Source organism: Aquarana catesbeiana, linkage group LG09, assembly GCF_042186555.1.
Source record: "Aquarana catesbeiana isolate 2022-GZ linkage group LG09, ASM4218655v1, whole genome shotgun sequence".
Taxonomy (NCBI): domain Eukaryota; kingdom Metazoa; phylum Chordata; class Amphibia; order Anura; family Ranidae; genus Aquarana; species Aquarana catesbeiana.
The window spans coordinates 55,648,646-55,669,760 of NC_133332.1; the positions used below are offsets into that span (position 1 = coordinate 55,648,646).

Sequence of the window (21,115 nt, forward strand, 5' to 3'; positions counted from 1 at the left end):
ACCACTGATGGTAGGTAGGAGTAGTGCTAAGTTTTAACAGTATAGCTGACGCTATGAATGCGCTGTGAATAGGTGAATGCGCATTTTATGTACAGTAAAAAGTAGGGATGCACTGATACCGATACTGGTATCGGTGCCGATACTAGCATGAGTATCGGTACTTGGGGAAAATGCTCCGATTCCGGAAGTGACGTCAGTTGGGGGCGGGACTCCTCCTTATGGCACCAGGACGAGGGGGGGGTTGGGAAAATCCACAGCAGAGTGGGGACAGGATGACAGCTGGCCACACCGACACTCCTACTCCCGGCTGTCTTTTTTTCATTATGCAGCACTGCTGCGATTCTCTCCTGCCTCTGTAAGCAAGAAGAGGGTGGGTGATGTCATGACTCCTCCCATCCTGTTCCTGCACAGAGAGAGAGCTAGCTGGATGGCTGGCCACTTCTGTTTCTATGTGAGGCAGCTGTGGAATCGTCCCTGGAAGCAGAACCGAGTAATGAGGAGAGCAAGTCCTGCAAACAGGTTAGTGTAGTATGTACAGGACAGTGTCAGCAGGGTACAGACCAGTCTTATACACTAGCACCATACAGTATATACAGACCAGTCTTATACACTACCACCATACAGTATATACAGACCAGTCTTATACACTACCACCATACAGTATATACAGACCAGTCTTATACACTAGCACCATACAGTATATACAGACCAGTCTTATACACTAGCACCATACAGTATATACAGACCAGTCTGCACCCCAACACTGTACTGGTATATGTTATACACACACCAGTCTGTATATGATGTAAGGTACGGTGTCAGTGTAGACTGGTCTGTACCTAACGCCCTGTACGGCGCCCTCCTAACGCCCTGTACGGCGCTCTCCCTGTGTTGCCTCCTTCCCCCACCAACTGTCACCTCTGCCCCCATGTCTTTCAATGACCCTCCCATCCTGTTCCCCCAGCAATCACAGCCTCTTCTCAATTCTCCCACCCCACAATCCCTATTTCACCCCACCCTCAACTACCCTGCCCTCACTTACCCCTCTACTTCCCACCTTGTCCTCACCCCAGCCTCGCCCAACTCCCCAACAACCCCCCTCCCAAACCACCACCCTACCTACGCGATATCAGTAATTGGTATCGGCGAGTACTTGCAAAAAAGTATTGGTACTCGGTGTTAAAAAAGTGGTATCGGTGCAGCCTTAGTAAAAAGCTTAACTCAGGCTCCTCCTTCTATGTGACTAATGCCCTTGCCTCTTCTCTTTAGCACTTGGGCCAATATTGCAGTTATGATATAATGTACAATGCAGGACCAGCAGCCCTGCATTGTAAGGACACTGAAGGGCCCGTCCACTAGCCAGAGCATCAGAGGAAAGAGGAAAGCCCCAACTGCCAGTAGAGCTAGGGGTAGGGGTAGGCAAAATTGCTTTTTAATGGAACCCTAGACATAAATGAGCCCGTAAACTTTGCAGTCTTGCCTCACTGCAAAGGTAATTTTTTCCATATTCCCCCAAGTTCAGCTTAAAGTGTTACACAACAGTAAAATCAGTCTGTATATGCAGTAAAGCATGCGTGTTATGCTCACCGTGGAACCTAAGGGGTTATTCCTCTGCATCGTGTAAAGTCTGTTTGATCCTGTCTTTTCTGATCCTCCCCTTCTTCCACAGTCCCCAATTCATCTCCTGATAGTACAAAGCCTTAGAGGCACTCTGCACATGCTCAGTTTGGTGTATATTGCTAGACCTTTTTTTTTTTTTTTCTTGGGAAGGTGTATGTGATCAGCACTGTCCAGACAGAGGGTCCGGGGTCATGCAGCCTCATAGGACAGTCAGAGGAGAATGAAAACTTCTCCTACAAGCTTTAGCTAGTGTTTGGCTGGACACTAATAGAAGTCACAAGACTGCTATATACTGCTAAAGAGAAAAGGTATTAGCAGTTTATATTAACTAAGATAATTGCATTTCCATGTTCTGTGTACTGTAGGAGACCAGATGTAGTGAATGCAGGGTCCTGGGTTTAGTAACACTTTTAAAGTGATTGTAAAGTCTTGTTTAAAAAAAAAAAAAAATACATGTTATACTGCTGTGCAGATGGTTTTGCACAGAGCAGCCCGGATCCTCTTCTCGGGTCCCTCTCTCCTATCGAGGGCCCCCTCAGCCAGCAGCTTTCTATGGGGCACCCAAGCCGAGTCACAGCTCCGTGTATCCATTCAGACACGGAGCCCCAACCTGGCTCCGCCCCCTTTCTCCCCTGATTGGGTGACTGACTTTGACAGCCGTGGGAGCCAATGGCTCCACTTCTGTGTCTGCCAATCGGGAGGAGTGTCCCGGACGACTTTCGTGGACATCGCAGGACAGAGATGAGGCTCAGGTAAGTATTAGGGGGTTCTGGGGTGGCTGCTACACACAGGTTTTTTTTTTTTTGTTTGTTTGTTTTTTTAATCTTAATGCGTAGAATGCAATAAGATAAAGAACCTTCTCCCTTTACAACTCCTTGAATATTTTATTAGATAGCCAGATTTAAAGAAGACACAGGAAGAGAACCTAAGAGCATACATTGGCAATAGCAGTATACTAGTAATGTGGGAACCACTTGCACCATTATCAGTTGGTTACACTGTAATCTGAGAAATACCAGCTTTCAGAGAACTGACATCTTGTCTCCATTTTTTCTTTTGCAGCCGGGAGACTTACAATTCTCTCACTAACTGGCTGACTGATGCCCGGACACTGGCCAGCCCTAACATCATCATCATCTTATGTGGCAACAAGAAGGATCTGGAAGCAGAGCGAGAGGTGACGTTTCTAGAGGCATCCCGGTTTGCCCAAGAGAATGGTGAGAGGAATTGGGGTGTAAGGGAGGATCCTCAGTGTACTCCTCACCTTCAAAGGACTGTTATGAGTATTCTTACAACCCAAAAAAATACACAAATTTGCTATAGTTTCTAATGTCGGTCTAGTTGTGAGTTTCATAAACTTTTCATTAATTGTATTAGCTGCAGTTACGAGGACCCCCAGATAATACTAGTAACCTAGGCAAAGATTACATGGCCAAAGGCTTCCTAGTGTCTGGCTACCAGGAGCACTTTATCCAATAAAAGACTCAATATTTTTTTTTTTTTTTTTTTTAGTGTGCTGTTATACTTTAACTGCCTCCCACCCGGCCATTGCATACAAACATCTGGGCGGTGCCTTCCCGAGAGCAGGAGGGTGTATACATATAGTCTTCCTCTCCCATCGGTCGAGCACGGCCTCTAGGGCGCTCAGCGGCGTGCCCTGTGACCAGAACGCAGCGGATTATAGATTGGGGTACAGGGCCAATGAAATTGGCCCTGTGCCATGTGATTGCTATAACCAATCACAGTGATTACACTTGTAAACACAGGCTGCATGTTGCAGTCTTTGAACCGCTTCCTCTCACAGTGATTGGTGATGAATTAATACCACCAAAAGAAAGCTCTATCTGTTTAGAATATTGATATCATATTAAAGGGGAAGCTCCACTTTTCTAACACCCCCCCTTCCTTCCGCTGCCACATTTGGCACCTTCGTTGGGGGGGGTACCTGCTCCCACTTCCAGCTCACTTCTCCATGGCACAGCATGATTCGTGCATGCGCAGTAGGAAATTGGCTTCACTGCCAGTTTCCCTTTGCCAAGATGGCGGTTCCAGCACCCGAGAGCTGTTTCAAGAAACGGCTTGGCCGGATGCTTGGACAGGTAAGTGCCCTAATAGTAAAAGTCAGAAGCTACAGTATTGTTAGTTGCTGACTTTTAATTTTTCTGGGTGGTAGTGGGTTGCATTGAGTAATTGTCGTTCAAATAGTCACAGTGCTGAAAACTGAAAAATGGCCTGGGCAAGAAGGGGGGTTTAACATGTCGGTCTTCAAGTGGTTAAAGTATTATTAACCACTTCCCTACCGGGCCATAGTAAAATGACGTCCTTGACTTTGTGAGGGGATATCTGAATGATGCCTGTAGCTACAGGCATCGTTGATATCATTCTTTCCAGCCAGCGATTCTGTGCACGATAAGAACGATCATAGCAGCAGTTCCGCCGCTTGATCGTTCTCATAGGCGACTGAAGGGGTTGTCCGTCTCCCCCGCCAATCACCACAGATAAGAAACCGAGAAACCGTGGTGTCGAGTAGTGAAATTCCAACACGTTTCAACGTGCTCAGTTCAGAGAAAAATGTCTTATTCAGGGAAATGTATCACAGTCTAAATGACATAAAAAAATGGCAATATTATAGGCTGTATAGATTGTATATGTATCTCGCATATTGCGGCTCACAGTCTACTCACATCCTCCCAATGCACTTCAAGGGTTAATGAAAACTCCCGTATTGGGGTGAGAGGCCCCGGTTCTCCAGGGGTGAACAGTGTCCAAAATCCACTACAGAATGGCTGGATATATAAATTATGATCCAAATGCAGGCGTGCCAGCATCAAATAATGGATGTCTGTGTATAACAGGGTAAAAGGATGGATAAAGTCCTGGATAAGAAACGGGAGGGGGGGGGGGGGGGGGGGTTAGTAAGGCCCCCCTTCCTCTGGGCTAGTGTTGAAGTGTAAGAAAATGACTTACTTGCAACAAGAGATATATAGGTCTGTAACGTCCGGAACGGTCCGCATACCCTGATAGCCCTCGGTGATGCCATATGGTCATGATCTGCCCAAAAGCCTGGACTGGCAGGGGGTTCAGCCTCTCAGTGAGCCGCTGAGAGCCTGAGCCAGGTGCTCCCACCCCCTCCACAGCCTCGTGCTCAGGTGAGCGCTGGAGGGGCACAGAGCTGGTGATTGACAGTCACCAGCTCTCTCCAGGCTGAGTACTGAGAACTGAACGATCAGCAGTGTTTGAACCGTTCAGTTCTCTGTCTTGGAGGCGGCGGGAGACAGCTGCAGCTGGGATCGGGGCTGCAGCCATCTAGGTAAGTATGATTGTTTATTTTTTTCTAACCCATACTTCTCTTTTAAATTCAATGCTGGTCACACATGTATAAATGGCACTAGAAGTCGGGGATTTGACTGTTTGACGTTTTATTGAAAGTTCAGGGAAGTGAAGGGTTTGGTTTGTCAGGATTCAAAAATGAGTGATTGGGGACAAAGACATACTGATATATAATATAATCACACAGGATGCCTTCCCTGGTATGTAAATAAGAAAGTTAAATAATACTTTTAAATGATTACTACATCTAAGATTTTTTTGTTTTTAGTTTTGGGTGGGCACCAGTGGGTTATTATACAGGATTTATATGGATCCAATCACTTTAACCCTCTTGTATTGAAAAGTCTCGTTTAAAAAACCAAAAAAAAAACCTATTATACTTACCTTCCTCTGTTGCAGTGGATTTGAAGAGAGCGGATCCTCCTCTTCTCAGGTCTCTCTTCTATGCTCCTGGCCCCTCCCTTCTGTTGAGTGCCCCAGAGCAAGCAGCTTGCTATGGGGGCACCTGAGCTGAGCTGCAGCTCCGTGTGTCCATTGAGACACGGGGCTGCCGTTCGGCCCTGCCACTCTCTCCCTTGATTGTCTAACTGACTTTGACAGCCGTGGGAGCCAATGGCACCGCCGCTATGTCTCAGCCAATCAGAAGGGAGGATCCCGGATGGCTGAGGGATTCGTGGACAGAGATGGGGCTCAGGTAAGTATAGTAATGAATGCATTAAGATTAAAAAAAAAAAAAACACCTGCCTTTACAACTTCTTTAGGAGGGCCGCTCATAAGAGCTTACAATCTAATGGGGTAGGGCAAGTGGTTCATAGGTTAGACTTGATGGTCTCTTTTCAACCTCACCTACTATGTAACTATGAATCACTTTCTTGTTCTCATTTCTAGAGAAATAAAGCTGTAAGATGTCTCAGTGTTCAAACACATTTTATGACTCTGATTCATAGACTAGCACAGTGTTGTGTGGGGGAGGTGCAGTGGCTTTGCCGCAGAGTTAACTGAACCTTGTTTAGGAATTTGTGTCCGTCTCCCCCCCCCCCCCCCCCCCTAGTAAAGCTTCCAATATGTACTGTGTGAAGCATTATTTCCTGATCATCTGATATGAGCAATACATATCCATGGCTGAAGGCTCATTCACATAAACAAGTCATCCCATTAGAAGGACATACTCCTTGTCTTTCCCTGCCTGCCAGTCATGCTCATCTAAAGGGATCAAATAATAGCCACAGAAAGGAAAAAGATGAAAAAAGAGTAAATATTAACGGAAAGGTTTTCAGAGATAAACAAGTTGACTGCTACTTGTGCGCCCCTTCTGAAAATGCTGCTAAATATTCAGTAAATGGCCTTTGTGTTGCATAAGTCATTGACCCAAAACAAATACACTGATTAGAGGTTCCTTCTTTCTAAGAATTTTATCAATGACGTTTACAGAACATGACATGAGTTACCACATCGCTACAAAATGTATGTATATTTGGTAGTGAGAACATACCTTTCAGGAATTTTATTAGGGCCCTTCCACATGGGTGCCTTCTGTTCCAATCAGCAGGGGATCTGCAAGGCATACCCCCCCATCTACATGCCTGAGCTAAGGGCAGATGAATTCCAGGAAGTAAATGCTACATAATTCATCTAGCCACCTTGCTGCAGTTCAGTTTCAGGGTCTTGGCAATCTTCTTATAGCCTAGGCCATCTTTATGTAGAGCAACAATTCTTTTTTTTCAGATCCTCAGAGAGTTCTTTCCCTTGAGGTGTCATGTTGAACTTCCAGTGACCAGTATGAGAGATTGAGAGCTATAACACCAAATTTAAAGCGGAGCGCCGCCGAAATTTTTTTTTAAAAAAGTCAGCAGCTACAAATACTGCAGCTGCTGACTTTTAAAACACGGACACTTACCTGTCCAGGGCGCCCGCGATGTCGGCACCCGAGGCCGAACCGTCTCTCCATCCTCGGGTGCTGCCGCCTCCATCTTCGGTAAGGGAATCAGGAAGTGAAGCCGTGCGGCTTCACTTCCCGGTTCCCTACTGCGCATGCGCGAGTCGCGCAGCGCAATACGGATGGTCCCTGCTGCCTCTGGAACCCGTGTGTTTCCCAGCAGGCAGCGGGGAGGGAGCAGGAAGTGGCGTAAATAACCGCAGATTCTGTGGCTATCTATGCCGGAAGTGAGTACAGATACCTGTAATATACAGGTATCTGTACCCCCCTCCCCCCTGAAAGGTGCCAACTGTGTCACCGGAGGGGGGGAGGAATCTGATGAGTGGAAGTTCCACTTTTGGGTGGAACTCCACTTTAACACACCTCCTCCCTATTCACACCTGAGACTTGTAACACTAAGGAGTCACATGACACCGGGGAGGGAAAATGGCTAATTGGGCCCAATTTGGAGATTTTCACTTAGGGGTGTACTCACTTTTGTTGCCAGCGGTTTAGACATTAATGGCTGTGTGTTGAGTTATTTTGAGGTGACAGCAAATTTACACTGTTATACAAGCTGTACACTCACTACTTTACATTGTAGCAAAGTGTCATTTCTTCAGTGTTGTCACATGAAGAGATATAATAAAATATTTACAAAAATGTGAGGGGTGTACTCACTTTTGTGAGATACTGTATGTTACAGTGGAGTTCACATATATTATGCGATATAAGAACATACTAATTGTATAAATGTAGTTAAGTACTGACTAATGATAAACAATCAATTGGGTGCAGGTTTCTCCATCGGATAGCCACCTGTCCCATATCTTGGTATACTTGAGTGGACATCCTCTATGTGTAAATCAATTTTCTATAAAGGAGGGTGTCCTTTATCTCCATTTTCCAACGCTGGACCGTGGGAAGCATTGCCTGCATCCAGTTCCGAGTCACTGTCTTTCTAGCCAGGAATAGCATTTCAAGCAAAAAAGTAGCAAGGAACTTGTTAATATCCAGATCCAAAAGCAGGCCAAGTAGACATAGCTTGGGGTCTAGGACAATTGGCAAACCCATTTTGTCATGCAGAAAGTGGATCACCTGAAGCCAAAATGTTTGTATAATCGGGCAAGCCCATAACAAATGATGGAGCCAGGTGCAGAAGCACACAACGGACACATCGGACGACGAGTGGGTTGATAACGGGCAATTATCTCAGGCGTTAAAGGAGTTGTAAAGGCAGAAGGTTTTTTTTTTTAATCTTAATGCATTCTGTGCGTTAAGATAAAAAGCCTTCTGTGTACAGCAGCCCCCCTAACACCCGAGGTCCCTCTCTGTCCAGCGGTGTCCACGAGCGTCTCAGCCGTCTGAGATTCTCCCTTTTCTGATTGGCTGAGACACTGCAGCGGCGCAATTGGCTGCCACTGCTATCAGTCAGTCAGCTAGCCAATCCGGAGAGAGAGGGGGCAGGGCCAGGTCAGGGCTCCATGTCTGAATGGACACAGGGAGCTGTGACTTGGCTCGGGTGCCCCCATAGTAAACTGCTTGCTGTGGGGGCACTGAACAGGAAGGAGGGGCCAGAATCACAGAAGAGGGACCTGAGAAGAGGAGGATCCGGGCTGCTCTGTGCAAAACCACTACACAGAGCAGGTAAGTATGACATGTTTGTTAGTTTTATAGGAAAAAATATGAGACTTTACAATCACTTTAAGTATACCCGATGTAATATGTATAATTGTGTTAAGCGATCTGATGTTTTGGGGGGAGACTGTTTGTGTTATCTAGGCTTTTTTCCAAGTCAGTGTCTTCGAGCTGTGGAGCTTTTGTTAGCTATAAACCAGTTTTACATTTGAATGGTCAACCACAAGTCAAATCACCTGTCATTGATGCTGAAGGCTCTAAGTGTCTCAAACTGACATCAAATTGATGCCATCGATACAAGTTCTTAAAGCGGAGTTCCAGCCTGGGGAAAAAATAAATAAAAGTCAGCAGCTACAAATGCTGTAGCTGCTAACTTTTAATATAGGACACTTGCCTGTCCAGGGAGCCCGCGATGTCGGCACCCAAAGCCGATCTGTCTGTCCATCGGCTTCGGGTGCAGTCTCCGGCGTTCTGTCGGAATCGGTGACCCGTCAGATTAGGTAAGGGAAGTGACATATCATCACCTGCGCATGCGTTCCACTGCTACCAGGTTAGCCTAATCGGCTCATCAACAGAACACCTGCAGTCAGAAGAAGGCAGGGGACATCTTACTACACCCAGTTATGTCTTAAATTTAAGTCATTTTAGCAATAATGTGAGCGTATAGAAATATAGTATATTGACATCTGTGATGTTGTTTTGATGTTACATTTTGAGAAGCTGGACACCATTAGTAGAAAGGTGGTGGAGGCCATGTTGGTACACCCCCCGCACTGCTTAGTGCTAAACCTTTTAGGTTTTCAAAATTAAACATTCAAACAGCATCACAGATGTCAATATACTATATTTTTTATACGCTCTCTTTATTACTAAAATGACTGTGAAGTTCAAGACGTTACTGGGTGTAGTAAGATGTCCCCTGCCTTCTTCAGACTGCAGGTGTTCTGTCAGATGAGCAAACCTGGTAGCGGTGGAACCCAAGCGCAGCTGACGGCACATCACTTTTGTTAGCTAATCTGACGGGTCGCCGATTCTGACGGAACACCGGCATTGTAAGTAAGGGAAACCGTTGTTCTATTGAGAAATACCCCCCGTTGACAAATGCCTACGATGGGTCTGCGCATGTGCAGTAACCAATGTCACTCCAGCTGAAATGTTGATCAACTGGCGTGACGTCAACACAGCGCATGCGCAGATCATCGGAGGCAGTATTCGACGATCTGCTAAGCACCGAGGGAGAATGTAATTGTCAGATTCTGCCTCGCTATAGCCGGGTGGGTTTTGTGTGTGTTTTAACCCGCCCTTAGACACAGCCAAAACACGCCGTTTATCACACTGAATCCGCTGCACAACAGACAGAAACCACGGTGTTTAATACAGGCAAAACCTGCCCTGCAACAGCTAGGCAGAATCTGACGAGTACGTTTTCCCTCTGCTGTTTGTATCACGTCAGGTAATGCTTCCGACGAAGTGCGCATGCTGATGTCACGCCAGCTGATCAACATTTCCGCTGGAGTTATGTTTGTTAATGCGCATGCGCAGACCCATCTGAGCCATTTGCCATTTTTCAGGGCGGCGCTTTTCTCGATAGAACACCAGCAGTGAAGCAGAAGAATTCAGGCTTCGCAGCCGGTTTCCTACTGTGCTTTGCATTCTGAATGGTCCTGTCATTCTCTGGGGCACACATACACCAGTCCCAGAAGGCAGTGGGGGAGGGAGGAGGGCTGGATGCAACTGTGGAAGTGACGTACCTTGCCGTGGCGACATAGGACAGAAGTCCTGAAGAAAAAAATGCAAAAAAGGTACCAAAAAAACAAAAATATCCAAAAACTAGTCAATTGTTTGAGACAGATTTATCTTTTTTCCTGGAACTCCGCTTTAAATATAACCTGAGAGAAACATGAGGACTGCTGTTGCTGGTTGCTTGGTTTCAGAGGTTATAGTCACTGACCGGAAACAAACAGGTCATTAACCTAAAAAGTGCAGAAACCAGAGGGTCAGTATAACCGCCAAACAACTAGCAAAAGAATATCGACTATTAGGGATGCACTGATACCAGTATCAGTGCTGGTACCGAATATCTTCATGATTACTGGTGAAAATGCTACCGATACATTGCGAATTTGCAGCCAAACAAAATGAATACTGACGTGTACCAATACTTTTGGTCAAGTACTTGCCAATACTTTGCAGTGCGATTTGTGTCCATACAAAATGAATGAGCGCAAATCACATTGCAAAGAATCGCATGCGATTTGAACAGGAATGCGGTGCGATTCTTGTCCGAATTGCATGGCGTTTCCCGCACCGCTCTTGTGTGAACCCAGGCTGCAATCCCTATGACAAGCCTGGGTTCACACAGGAGCAGTGGGGAAACCACATGCAATTTGGACAGGAATCGCATTGCATTCCTGTTCAAATCGCATGCAAATCTTTGCAGTGCTCATTTTTTGCACATTCATTCATTTTTTTTCTCATTCATTTTGTATGGATGCAAGTTGCACCTCGAAGTATTAGTACTTGGTATTGGCCAAAAGTATTGATACTTGTACTCGCCAATTAAAATAGACAGTATTGTTGCATTACTGTCAACAATAGCAGCCCCCATATGTCTTTCCTGACAGGTTTACTTTATTGATCTTGGTTTGTTTTGATGGATACATTAATGAAGAAAGGTATTTATAAGTAATTAGTAACTGACGGGTGCAGTTGGGCATTTGTTTAAAAGTGTAACTAAACATAAAACTTTTTTTTTTTTTTTATTAGAGGGTTAGGACCCCAGAAAGGTGTGTTTTTTTTTTTTTTTTTTTGTTTTTTTTGTTTTTTGAACGGTCTGTGTCCCATTGGGGAGATTTCCCTTCACTTTCTGTCCTATAGTCAAAACAGGAAGTGAGGGAATCCAGGGGTGTCACCAGAACTAGTGTCCCCAGTGGAACATTGGAAGATTTCCCCTCTATTCGTTTTCTGGTGTCACCCCTAAATTTGGATAATAACGGTAAGCAGATGAATTTTTCTAACAAGGCAATAAAAACTGACAGGGGTTCTAATTCTTCCCTACTCTATCCAGAACAAAAAAAAAAAAAGTTTGGCCTTTAGTTCTACTTTAAGCATGCTGCAGTTATTGCGTTATAAACTTTACTGATACATATATTGCTTTATTCCCTCTAGAGCTGATGTTTTTGGAAACCAGTGCTCTGACTGGAGAGAACGTGGAAGAAGCTTTCTTAAAATGTGCCCGAACGATATTAAATAAAATTGACTCAGGTAAGAGTCGGCTGTACATGCAATTCTATTTCAATCCCAAGTCCACTTTATTATAAGCTGGAGTTGGGCCCTAAAGCTGATCGTTTACCAAACAGCAGTGCTGTAATTAACCACTTCCGGACCGCCGCACGCCAATATACATCCCAAGTTTGAAGAGGAATATCGTTATGGCAGCAGCCAGCTGCCATAATCCTCTTCGGTTCCTCTTCCGCTTTCCGATAAGAGTGGTCTCTGCGGCAGATTCGCCGCGAGATCACTTTTATCGGCGGCGGGAGAGGGGCTCCCACCGTGCTCCGGTGCCCTCCGCCGATTCCCAGAGCCGTCGGCAGAGGCGATCGGATGGTGAGTGAAAGATGGCCCCCACCCGTCTCCATAACATTGCAGGGCGGAAGCGACGTCAAAACGTCACATCCGCCCATAGCTCTTAAAGGGCCATTTTATTATTATTATTTTTTTATTATTATTTATTTTTATTGCGTTTTAGTGTAAATCTGAGATCTTTTTGACCCCAGATCTCATATTTAAGAGGTCCTGTCATGCTTTTTTTTCTATTACAAGGGATGTTTAGAGATGTTTACATTCCTTGTAATAGGAGTAAAAATGACACAATTTTTTTTTTTTTTTTAAACAGTGTAAAAATAAAGGGTGACATAAATAAGAGGGAAAAAAATGTTTTAAACGCTCCCCGTCCTGCCGAGCTTGTGCGCAGAAGCGAACGCATACGTGAGTAGCGCCCGCATATAAAAGCGGTGTTCAAACCACACATGTAAGGTAGTGGCGCAATCAGTAGAGCGAGAGCAATAATTCTAGCCCTAGACCGCCCTGTAACTTAAAACATGCAACCTGTAGAATTTTTTAAATGTCGCCTATGGAGATTTTTAAGGGTAAAAGTTTGTCGCCATTCCACGAACGGGCGCAATTTTGAAGCGTGACATGTTGGGTATCAATTTACTCAGCGTAATATTATCTTTCACAATATAAAAAAAATTGGGCTAACTTTACTGTTTTGTGTTTTTTTTTTTTATTAAAAAAAAGTGTATTTTTTTCCAAAAAAAGTGCGCTTGTAAGACCGCCGCGCAAATACGGTGTGACAGAAAGTATTGCAACGTATTTGGGGATTCTAAGTAATTTTCTAGCAAAAAAAAAATGTTCACTTTTAAACAACACATCTCAAAAAAGGCTCGGTCTTTAAGTGGTTAACAGTACATCTGTGTGACCTGTTGCCACCCATGTAACACTTCTGTGTGGTGGCAAAAGAGTGGGCTTTTACGCCAACGCACTGCTCGGTCTCTGTGCTGTGGGTACGCTCTCGGCACAGAAACCTCAGCCGCCCAGTAGCGGATATGTGCAGCGTGTGGGTGTTAAAATCCACTCTTTTGCCGTCGTACATATCTGACACTAGGTGGCTGATGTTTCTGTACTGAGAACACACTCGCTGCGCACTCCCAACATAGAGACTGAACTGTTTTTGACAGCTCTAAGTTCTTACTATTGATCGGTAGCTAACGGGACTGACTCCTGATCACATGACCACTGTGATGGCCAATCACAGTGGTCACATGATTGTCGATCCTTCCTGCGCCCCCAAAATCCCCCCCCCCCCCAAGTCATTGAGAACTTTTTAAAGGGTTTACTACTTGCTGACAGCATGCTGTACATCTATTGGGACAGTGCGGGCTGGCTGCGCATAATCGCGTAGATATTAGTAATTCTGCTTTTCTGGGTTGGGGGCGCACGCACCACCTGTGCTGTGATTAGTCACAGCACAAGCCAATGAGTGGGTGCTGGCCACTGAATGTCCGCTGGTACCCGCTGATTAGCGAGTGGCTCTCCTCTCATACCTAGTATGTGATCTGGCATTTCCGGGTTTGGGGGCGTGTATGCGTGCCACTGGCACGCTGCTTTTGCTGTGACTAGTCACAGCACAAGCTGATCAGCAGGTACTGGCCAATGGATGTCCGCTGGCACCAGCTGATCGTCGAGCAGAAAAACAGAACAGAGCTCTGCCTGTATAAACATGGCAGAGCTCTGTCCTGTCAGCGAGAATGTGCTGGATTTTGTTTCCCTGCAAAAGGGAATAAACTCCAGCACATCCCTTAGTTAAAGCACCACATTGTAAATGCAAAAACACTGGCTAGGCACACCGTTAACCCTTTGATCACCCTAGATGTTTAACCCCTTCCCAGTCAGTCATTAGTACAGTGACAGTGTATATTTTAGCACTGGTTCCCACTAAGTGTCAAAAGTTTCAGTTAGTGTCAGATTGTCTGTCACAATATCGCAGTCCCGATATATGTCGCTGATCACCGCCATTACTAGTATAAAAAAATAAATCAAATTCCAGTCTATATCCCATAGTTTGTAGACACTATAACTTTTGCACAAACCAATCGCTATACACTTATTGGGATTTTTTTTTTACCAATAACCATGTAGCAAAATACATATTGGCCCAAATCAGGGGTCAGCAACCTTTTCCACGTAAGGGCCAGATTCAATGTATGTGAGTGCGCCAAGGGCCACATTCACCTGCTAATAAATGAAGATAACAATCTGGACCCCTTTACATTATACAGCCTCTGCATCTCTGGACCCTTTTACATTACATAGTCCTGCATCTCTGGACCCCTTTACAGTACACAGCCCCCACCTCTGAACCCCATAACATTACATAGACCCCGTACCTCTGAACCTCTTTACATTACACAGCCCCCCTGCATATTACACAGCCAATTCTTTACACTTGTGGAATGGTGACAAACGACGGTACTTAAAAATCTCCATAGGCGACGATTTAAAATTTTCTACAGGTTACCAGTTTAGAGTTACAGCGGAGGACTTGTGTTAGAATTATTGCTCTCACTCTAACAATCGCGGCGATACCTCCTCAAGAGTGGTTTGAACACTGTTTACATATGTGTTCGCTTCTGCATGCAAGCACGGAGGGATATGGGGCACTTTACTTTTTTTTTTTTTTTTTATTATTGTAATTCATTTTTTCTATTTTTACACTGTCCCTTTAGAAAAAAAAAAATTCTGATTACTTTTATTGCTGTCAGAAGGAATGTAAACCTCCCTTGTGACAGTAATAGGCAGTGACAGGTACTCTTTATGGAGGGATCGGGGGTCTCCGGCCAGGCAGCATCGGCGTGCCGGCTGGTTGCTCGGGCCTCCCAGTGGGACAGGAGAGCCCGGGCGAGCTGCGGAGAGAGGGTGAGGGGTCCCCTCCCGCTGCTTGGGATAACAGCTGAGCGTCTTCGTGGCTGAATTGGTTGTTATCCCAAGAAAGCCGACTGCCGTAAGGGGTTAAAATGTCAGCGGGTCGGGTGCATGTGAATTCATCATGTGTACTGATGGGCTGGACATTTAGTGGTGGAGGCCCATGGGCCGTAGGTTGCCGATCTCTAGCCTAAATTTATAAAGAAATTAGATTTTTACAATTTTTTTTTTTTTTTTTATTGGATATGTTTTATAGCAGAAAGTAAAAAAAATATATTTTCAAAAAATTGACAGCTTGTTTTTGTTTTATAGAGCAAAAAAAATTTTTAAAAACAGCGGTGATCAAATACCACCATAAAAAAGCTCTGTGGGGGAAAAAAATAAATAAATGTAATTTATGTACAGTGCTGTATGACCGCGTAATTGTAAGTTAAAGTAACGCAATGCCATATAGCAAAAAATGGCCTGATCGTGAAGGGGGGTAAATCTTCCGGAGGTCAAGTGGTTAAAGTGTATGTGGGACCAAAACATTTTGTTTTTTGTATATTAGAGCTAAAAAAAAAACCCTATTTCAGTTTTGTTTGGTGTCCGTGTCCCTGCTGGGGACAGTCACACTTTGTATTTGTCCAGGTTACCAATATCGCCGTGACAGAAAGTGATGGAAAATTCAAATATTACAATTTTAATAAAATTACAAGTTTAATATCATGACGAGTTTTTTAAAAAATTAAAACACCTTAAAACAAGTTTACTCTCTGCCTGATCTCTTTTATATGCATAGCTAAACAAATATTTATTTTAATTTCTGCCATGACTCACATTTTAAAGTGGTTTTTTTTTTGTTTTTTTGTTTTGCCATAATTTTTTTATTTTATTAAAAGTAAAGATTTGTAGATTATCCTCAGGAGGGGGTGCTCAGTGCACTTGATTTTGCCTATGAAGTCGGAAAAATGGCTGCCCCACGCATCTATTATATTGCACAATAAATGATGAAATTACGTTTTATAAAACATTAAAGCTGAACTCCGGGTATGATCTTTTTTGCGTACTTCAGCTTAGACCCATGTACAGTAAGTATGCATATCTCATATCTGATGTGCCACTGGGGAAGCTGACAATAACGGGGCATTCTCTGATTGGATGAGGTGAAGATTGTCATCACTGCTTGTCCTATCGGAGAAGGCCTTGTATTCAATAAATAAAAATACAAGACATTCTGTGAATGGTGGCAGTGCCGAGTGAGTGACCCTGTGTGGGTACTATACAAAGGGGAAGCCGCTCAGAACAGAACTTTTACATCTGAAAACATTAAAGTAGTTAAGTCACATTACGCCTTTACTTGTATTCTCTCTGTTTTATGAAGTTCTAAAGTACTGTCTTTTTTTTAATCTTTATTATAATCCTAAATACCTTTTCTTACACTGCTGTTCATGCTTTAAAGGAACTGATTTTTTTTTTTTTCTTTTTAGGGTTACAAACAGTTTAAAAATAACTATTCATTCCTTTTACATCTCTCTTATTTTTCAGGAGAGCTTGATCCAGAGAGGATGGGATCTGGGATCCAGTATGGAGAAGCCTCGCCACGGCACGCAAAGCACATGCATGGGACGCAGCTGCAAAACAGACAGCAGTGCAACTGTTAAGCAGCAAGAGAGGTAAACTTTAACCCCTTCAGTATAGGCGGGTTGACATTCTGGGCACACAGTCCCACTAGGGGGACCAGGCAAGTTTGTTCAGTGTTATTCTATATTCTTTCAGGTTTTAACCTTTTTGCTTCACTTTTATTGTTTATAAATGAAACAAGTTATGAAAAGGTTAAAGGGGTTAGTTCACATTTTCCAAAAAAACTGCCCATGCAGTTGAGGAGTGCCTGTAGATAAAAACAAACTGAGCGGCTCTTACTAAAGTTGGATGATGCCCCTTAGTTGTAGGCCATTTACATACCTCCCAGAAATGGCATTATTCTGTCCCGCTTTGTTGCTAAGACACTCCAACTGTTACTTCTCACAGGAATGAGCTTTCAACCGCACACGTGTGGTTGTGTGGTCCACGATCTCCTCTGTTGCAGCATTGCTGAGCTCAGACCACCTCCCACAGTCCCCAAACCATCTCCAGATAGAATAGAGCCTTGTGAGGCACTCTGCACATGCTCAGTTTGGTGTGTATTGCTAAAGAGTTTTTTTAATTTTTTGGGGAGAGTGGATGTGATCATCACAGGGCCAATTAGCACTGTCTAGAGGGTCAGGGTCCTGCAGCCTCGTAGGACAGTCAGAGTAGAATGAACTTTAATGCCGCGTACACACAAGCGGACTTCTCGTCGGACTGAATTCTGAACTTTTCGATGGAGTCCGATCATTTCGAACGTGATGACGTACGACCAGACTAGGAAAGGAAGTTCAGTAGCCAATAGCTGCCCTTGCGTTGTTTTTGGTCCGTCGGTCTAGCATACAGACAAACGTTTTTTTTCGATAGGAATCGAGTCCGTCGGAAGGATTTGAAACGTTCTATTTCTAAGGTCCGTCAGATTTTTCGACAGAAAAGGTCTGATGAAGCCCACACATGATTGGAATGTCCGACGGATTAGTTCTGTCTGACCTTTTCTGCCGGAAAGTCCGGTCGTGTGTACGCGGCATTACAAGCTTTAACCAGACACTGATTGACATCATAAGACTGCTGTATACTGCTGTCGAGAAGGTATTTAGCAGTTTATATTTACTAAATTAATTGAATTTATATGTTTGTGTACTATGTGAGACCAGATATAGTAAATGCAGGGGCCTGGGTTTAGTAACACTTCAAAACTTTTTTTTTTTTTTTTTTTTTTTTTTTTTGGCTACTGGGGCTGTAGGAGATGGAAGTCTGTGATCTGTTTTTATGAGTTGTAGACTTAATTGTTTTATCTGGGGATACATAGAGGTGTTGCTTACTTTAGATCCATTATTTTATTGTATTCCCTTTTTTCCTGCTGATAATTTCCTACTTTTTTTTTTTTTTTTTTCCCCCAGAAATATTCCTGTGAATCTACTGTTCAGACGGCGATGCACTTTTCGTCATGCCCTCCCCCCCCGGACTAGACTGCACGTTTCCCTGAAATATTGCACTTAATCTACATGAAGGCTATCCCAACTGTCTCCTCTCTTTCTATATATGTATATCTGTGTTTAGAAGCCCCCATGACGGCCTGGCTCCTGATACGGCTCTCAACGCACCCGTAATATTCAATAATCTCCCATCCCTGCTTCTCTCATAGCCTGTTACCTCCATTCCATGAAAGTACTGAAGAGTCAGTGCTGCCGGTGAGTCCTTTTCAAGTGACTTTAGTAGGCCAGGCATAGGCGACATTGAGGCCTGATGGTGATGGTGTGACCTGGAATGAGATTACTCGGAGAGGACTTGCTGGTAGTGAAATCACTTTTGCTTTTAATTTATCAGAAGCTGGGAACTAAGGGTTGCCCTAAGCAGTGGCACGCACCTTTTTATGGAGCAAACCGGTTTGAAGACTTTTTCTTTACATCGGCGGTACAGCCAAAAATCTGACCACTGAAGTCCTCACCTCTCCTGAGAAGAATCTGAGCTTATGTATTAAGAATAAAGAACAGGTCCTGAGCCCCAGTCCATCCATGGCAGACAGCTGCCCACTTCATGCCTCCAGTGCTTATGTGCTGCGTATTATCCACGTCCCATAACGCTTTGCTGCTTGGCAGAGCTGACGTTCTCCTCTGCCGCCATATTCAGTTGCCATAATTTTGATTCTGAGGCTCTACAGGACACATTGGCCTTCTGTGCTCTGTCCTGCTCTATACATCACTATGGCTGGAAACCGTATTTCTATGTACATGTCTGCCATATATATATGTATGTGTTTTGTGTCTGTCTTAATTATCTTGTTTGATGAACAGGAAAATGTTGCTTTACTTTTCTTTTTTTGTTTTTTTTTTTTTTTTTTTTTTTTTTTTTTTTTTTTTTTTATCATGCGTTTTAAAAGAGACCTGTCAAGAAACAAGTAGGGGAGCTGCTATTGAAGGTGCATGCTTCAGGGCTGTCTTCTCAGGTTCACCATTTAGTAAAACCACTGGCAAGAACAAGCATGCAGCAAGCCTGACCATGCTTGACCTAGGAGGGGACAGGCCAACCCTTGATTCCAAGGCAGTATTTGCATATAGGAGCAGCTTGGGTTTTAGGAGTAGAGCTTGAAGGTTATATATATAGACCCCAGAGGGTGTCTGCTTTCCATGTATTTCATTTCAATTTTATAGCGTTTAACCAAAGGAAAGATATACATTAAGTAGTGAAGCGAGAATAAGGATAGACCTGGAGCTTGCATCTACGGATATGTTTTGGCAGTGGCAGCTTCCACATATTTATTCAGTTTCCTCCTAAGTTAAATATCAGTTTAATTGGAAACCTATTTGAATGATACCCTTCCATACAGTAACCTAAAGGGGTCCTCACTCATTGCAACCCTGTTGTGAACAGTTGCAAGACTCTTGTCCTACAGTTGTTTATAGCTCCCTGCAGATTTAAAGCAGTAGTAAACTTCACTTTGCAACTTATTACCTACTGGCTAGTTTATAATGAAGCTTACTTGTAGGTAAAACGAGGATCTCCTTAACGTGCACTGTTAGGGATATATTCACGTTTTGCAGCTGGTGAGCAACGGCATAATGCGATCTGAAGGGACGGCATACTCAGTATATTGTCCCTTCAGAGCAATGTGCCATGATCATAGCTCCCATTCAAACAGCCAGAGCCCGTGAACCCGGAAGGAAGACTGGGTAAGGATGGAAGCCCTGTCAGCGGTGACAGGGCGCCGCTGGAGGGGCTGGCTTTGTTTTACAATTAAGTGCTTCATAATGGGCTAGTATGCAATTACCTTGCAGGGGGCCTGGAGATTTTTTTTTATTTTTTTTTTTTTTTTATCTGGATTTACTACCACTTTAGGTATAGACAATTGGTACCAGATTTCTCCTTCAGATGGCGCCCCAGAGCGACTTTTGGTTTCAGCTCCAAGTCCTGCTAAACCTTTGGACTTGCAGGCGTTTGGATAACTCAATGCAACTTAATCAAGGGCCCCAGTTAGATTAAAAAAAGTCAAACTGGTAATATTTTTTTTTATTATCAATAAACCTCCGCCGTTGTATTTTTTTTTTTCTTTATAATTGACGGTAGAAAAAACTGGCCTGATCACACTTGTCATCGACGTTCTCTGTAATGATGCCTGAAATGGAAGGAAGAGAAAACAATACTGTTATAATTGTATTTGTGTGTTATAAATACAATATTAAATAAAATCTATATGTAATATTTATCAATATTTCATTTGATTTGTAGACAAAATGCCATATATGGCTAATAATCCTAACCGGTTGCTGACCTGCGGTGGCAAAAGGGTGGACTTTAGCACACACACACACACACATATATGCATCCCTGGGCAGCTGACGTTCCTGTGCTGAGAGTGCGCAGCACAGAGCTGTCGAGGCTGACTCCCGATCACGTGACCACTGTGACAGCTGATCACAGTTGTCACATGATTGCCGATCCTTCCCATCCAGTGATGGTCTATCCTTTACATTAAAGGTTGGGCAGGAAGGGGTTAACAAAGCCATGTAGCTTCCACGTGCCGACAAAAGGTTTATCTAAGCACAATAATCAGATATTTGCATTGAAAATGTTTGATTGTTGCTAGTCCATGACTGTGTACAGAGCAGCCATTATTGACCGCATCCAATCCTTTTATGAAATATGTAGGCAAGTTAGAGTTCGTTTCCTAAAGAAGTAGTATAACTTCATTTTTAAACGTTTCATTAAATTCACCCTGTAGCACTCGCTCATGTTCAAATCCATCTTGTGGTTGCTGAACTGCGTGGTCAGACAATTCGCCTCCCCTCCGGGCTGATTGATAGTGCTGGTCTCTGGCAGTAGGGGCACTCTGGAGACAGGGGGCAGAGTCAGCTCCAGTCACAACATGCTGTTCATTCACAAACATAACAGATCAGTCAGCGTTGCAGAGCTGTGTGGTAAATCTATCAGCTGATAGTAAACATCCACTGTGCTGGCAGATAGCTCACACAGCCCCACCGCTGACTGATGTTTTACTGTTGTAAATGAGCAGTTACCACTGTCTGG

At 44.0% G+C, this 21,115-nt stretch overlaps 1 protein-coding gene across 1 annotated transcript in view; it reads left to right on the top strand.

Annotated features, from left to right (window-relative positions):
* Nucleotides 1–20,294, top strand: part of RAB4B (RAB4B, member RAS oncogene family) — a 56,073-nt gene extending 35,779 nt beyond the window's left edge. The window contains exons 5-8 of the mRNA XM_073598547.1: nt 2,683–2,837; nt 11,672–11,767; nt 16,514–16,641; nt 17,992–20,294. Coding sequence (XP_073454648.1) covers nt 2,683–2,837; nt 11,672–11,767; nt 16,514–16,629 — 367 coding nt within the window. The 3' untranslated portion in view covers nt 16,630–16,641; nt 17,992–20,294. The remainder of the gene's footprint in view (nt 1–2,682; nt 2,838–11,671; nt 11,768–16,513; nt 16,642–17,991) is intronic.
* The last annotated feature ends 821 nt before the right edge of the window (nt 20,295–21,115 follow it).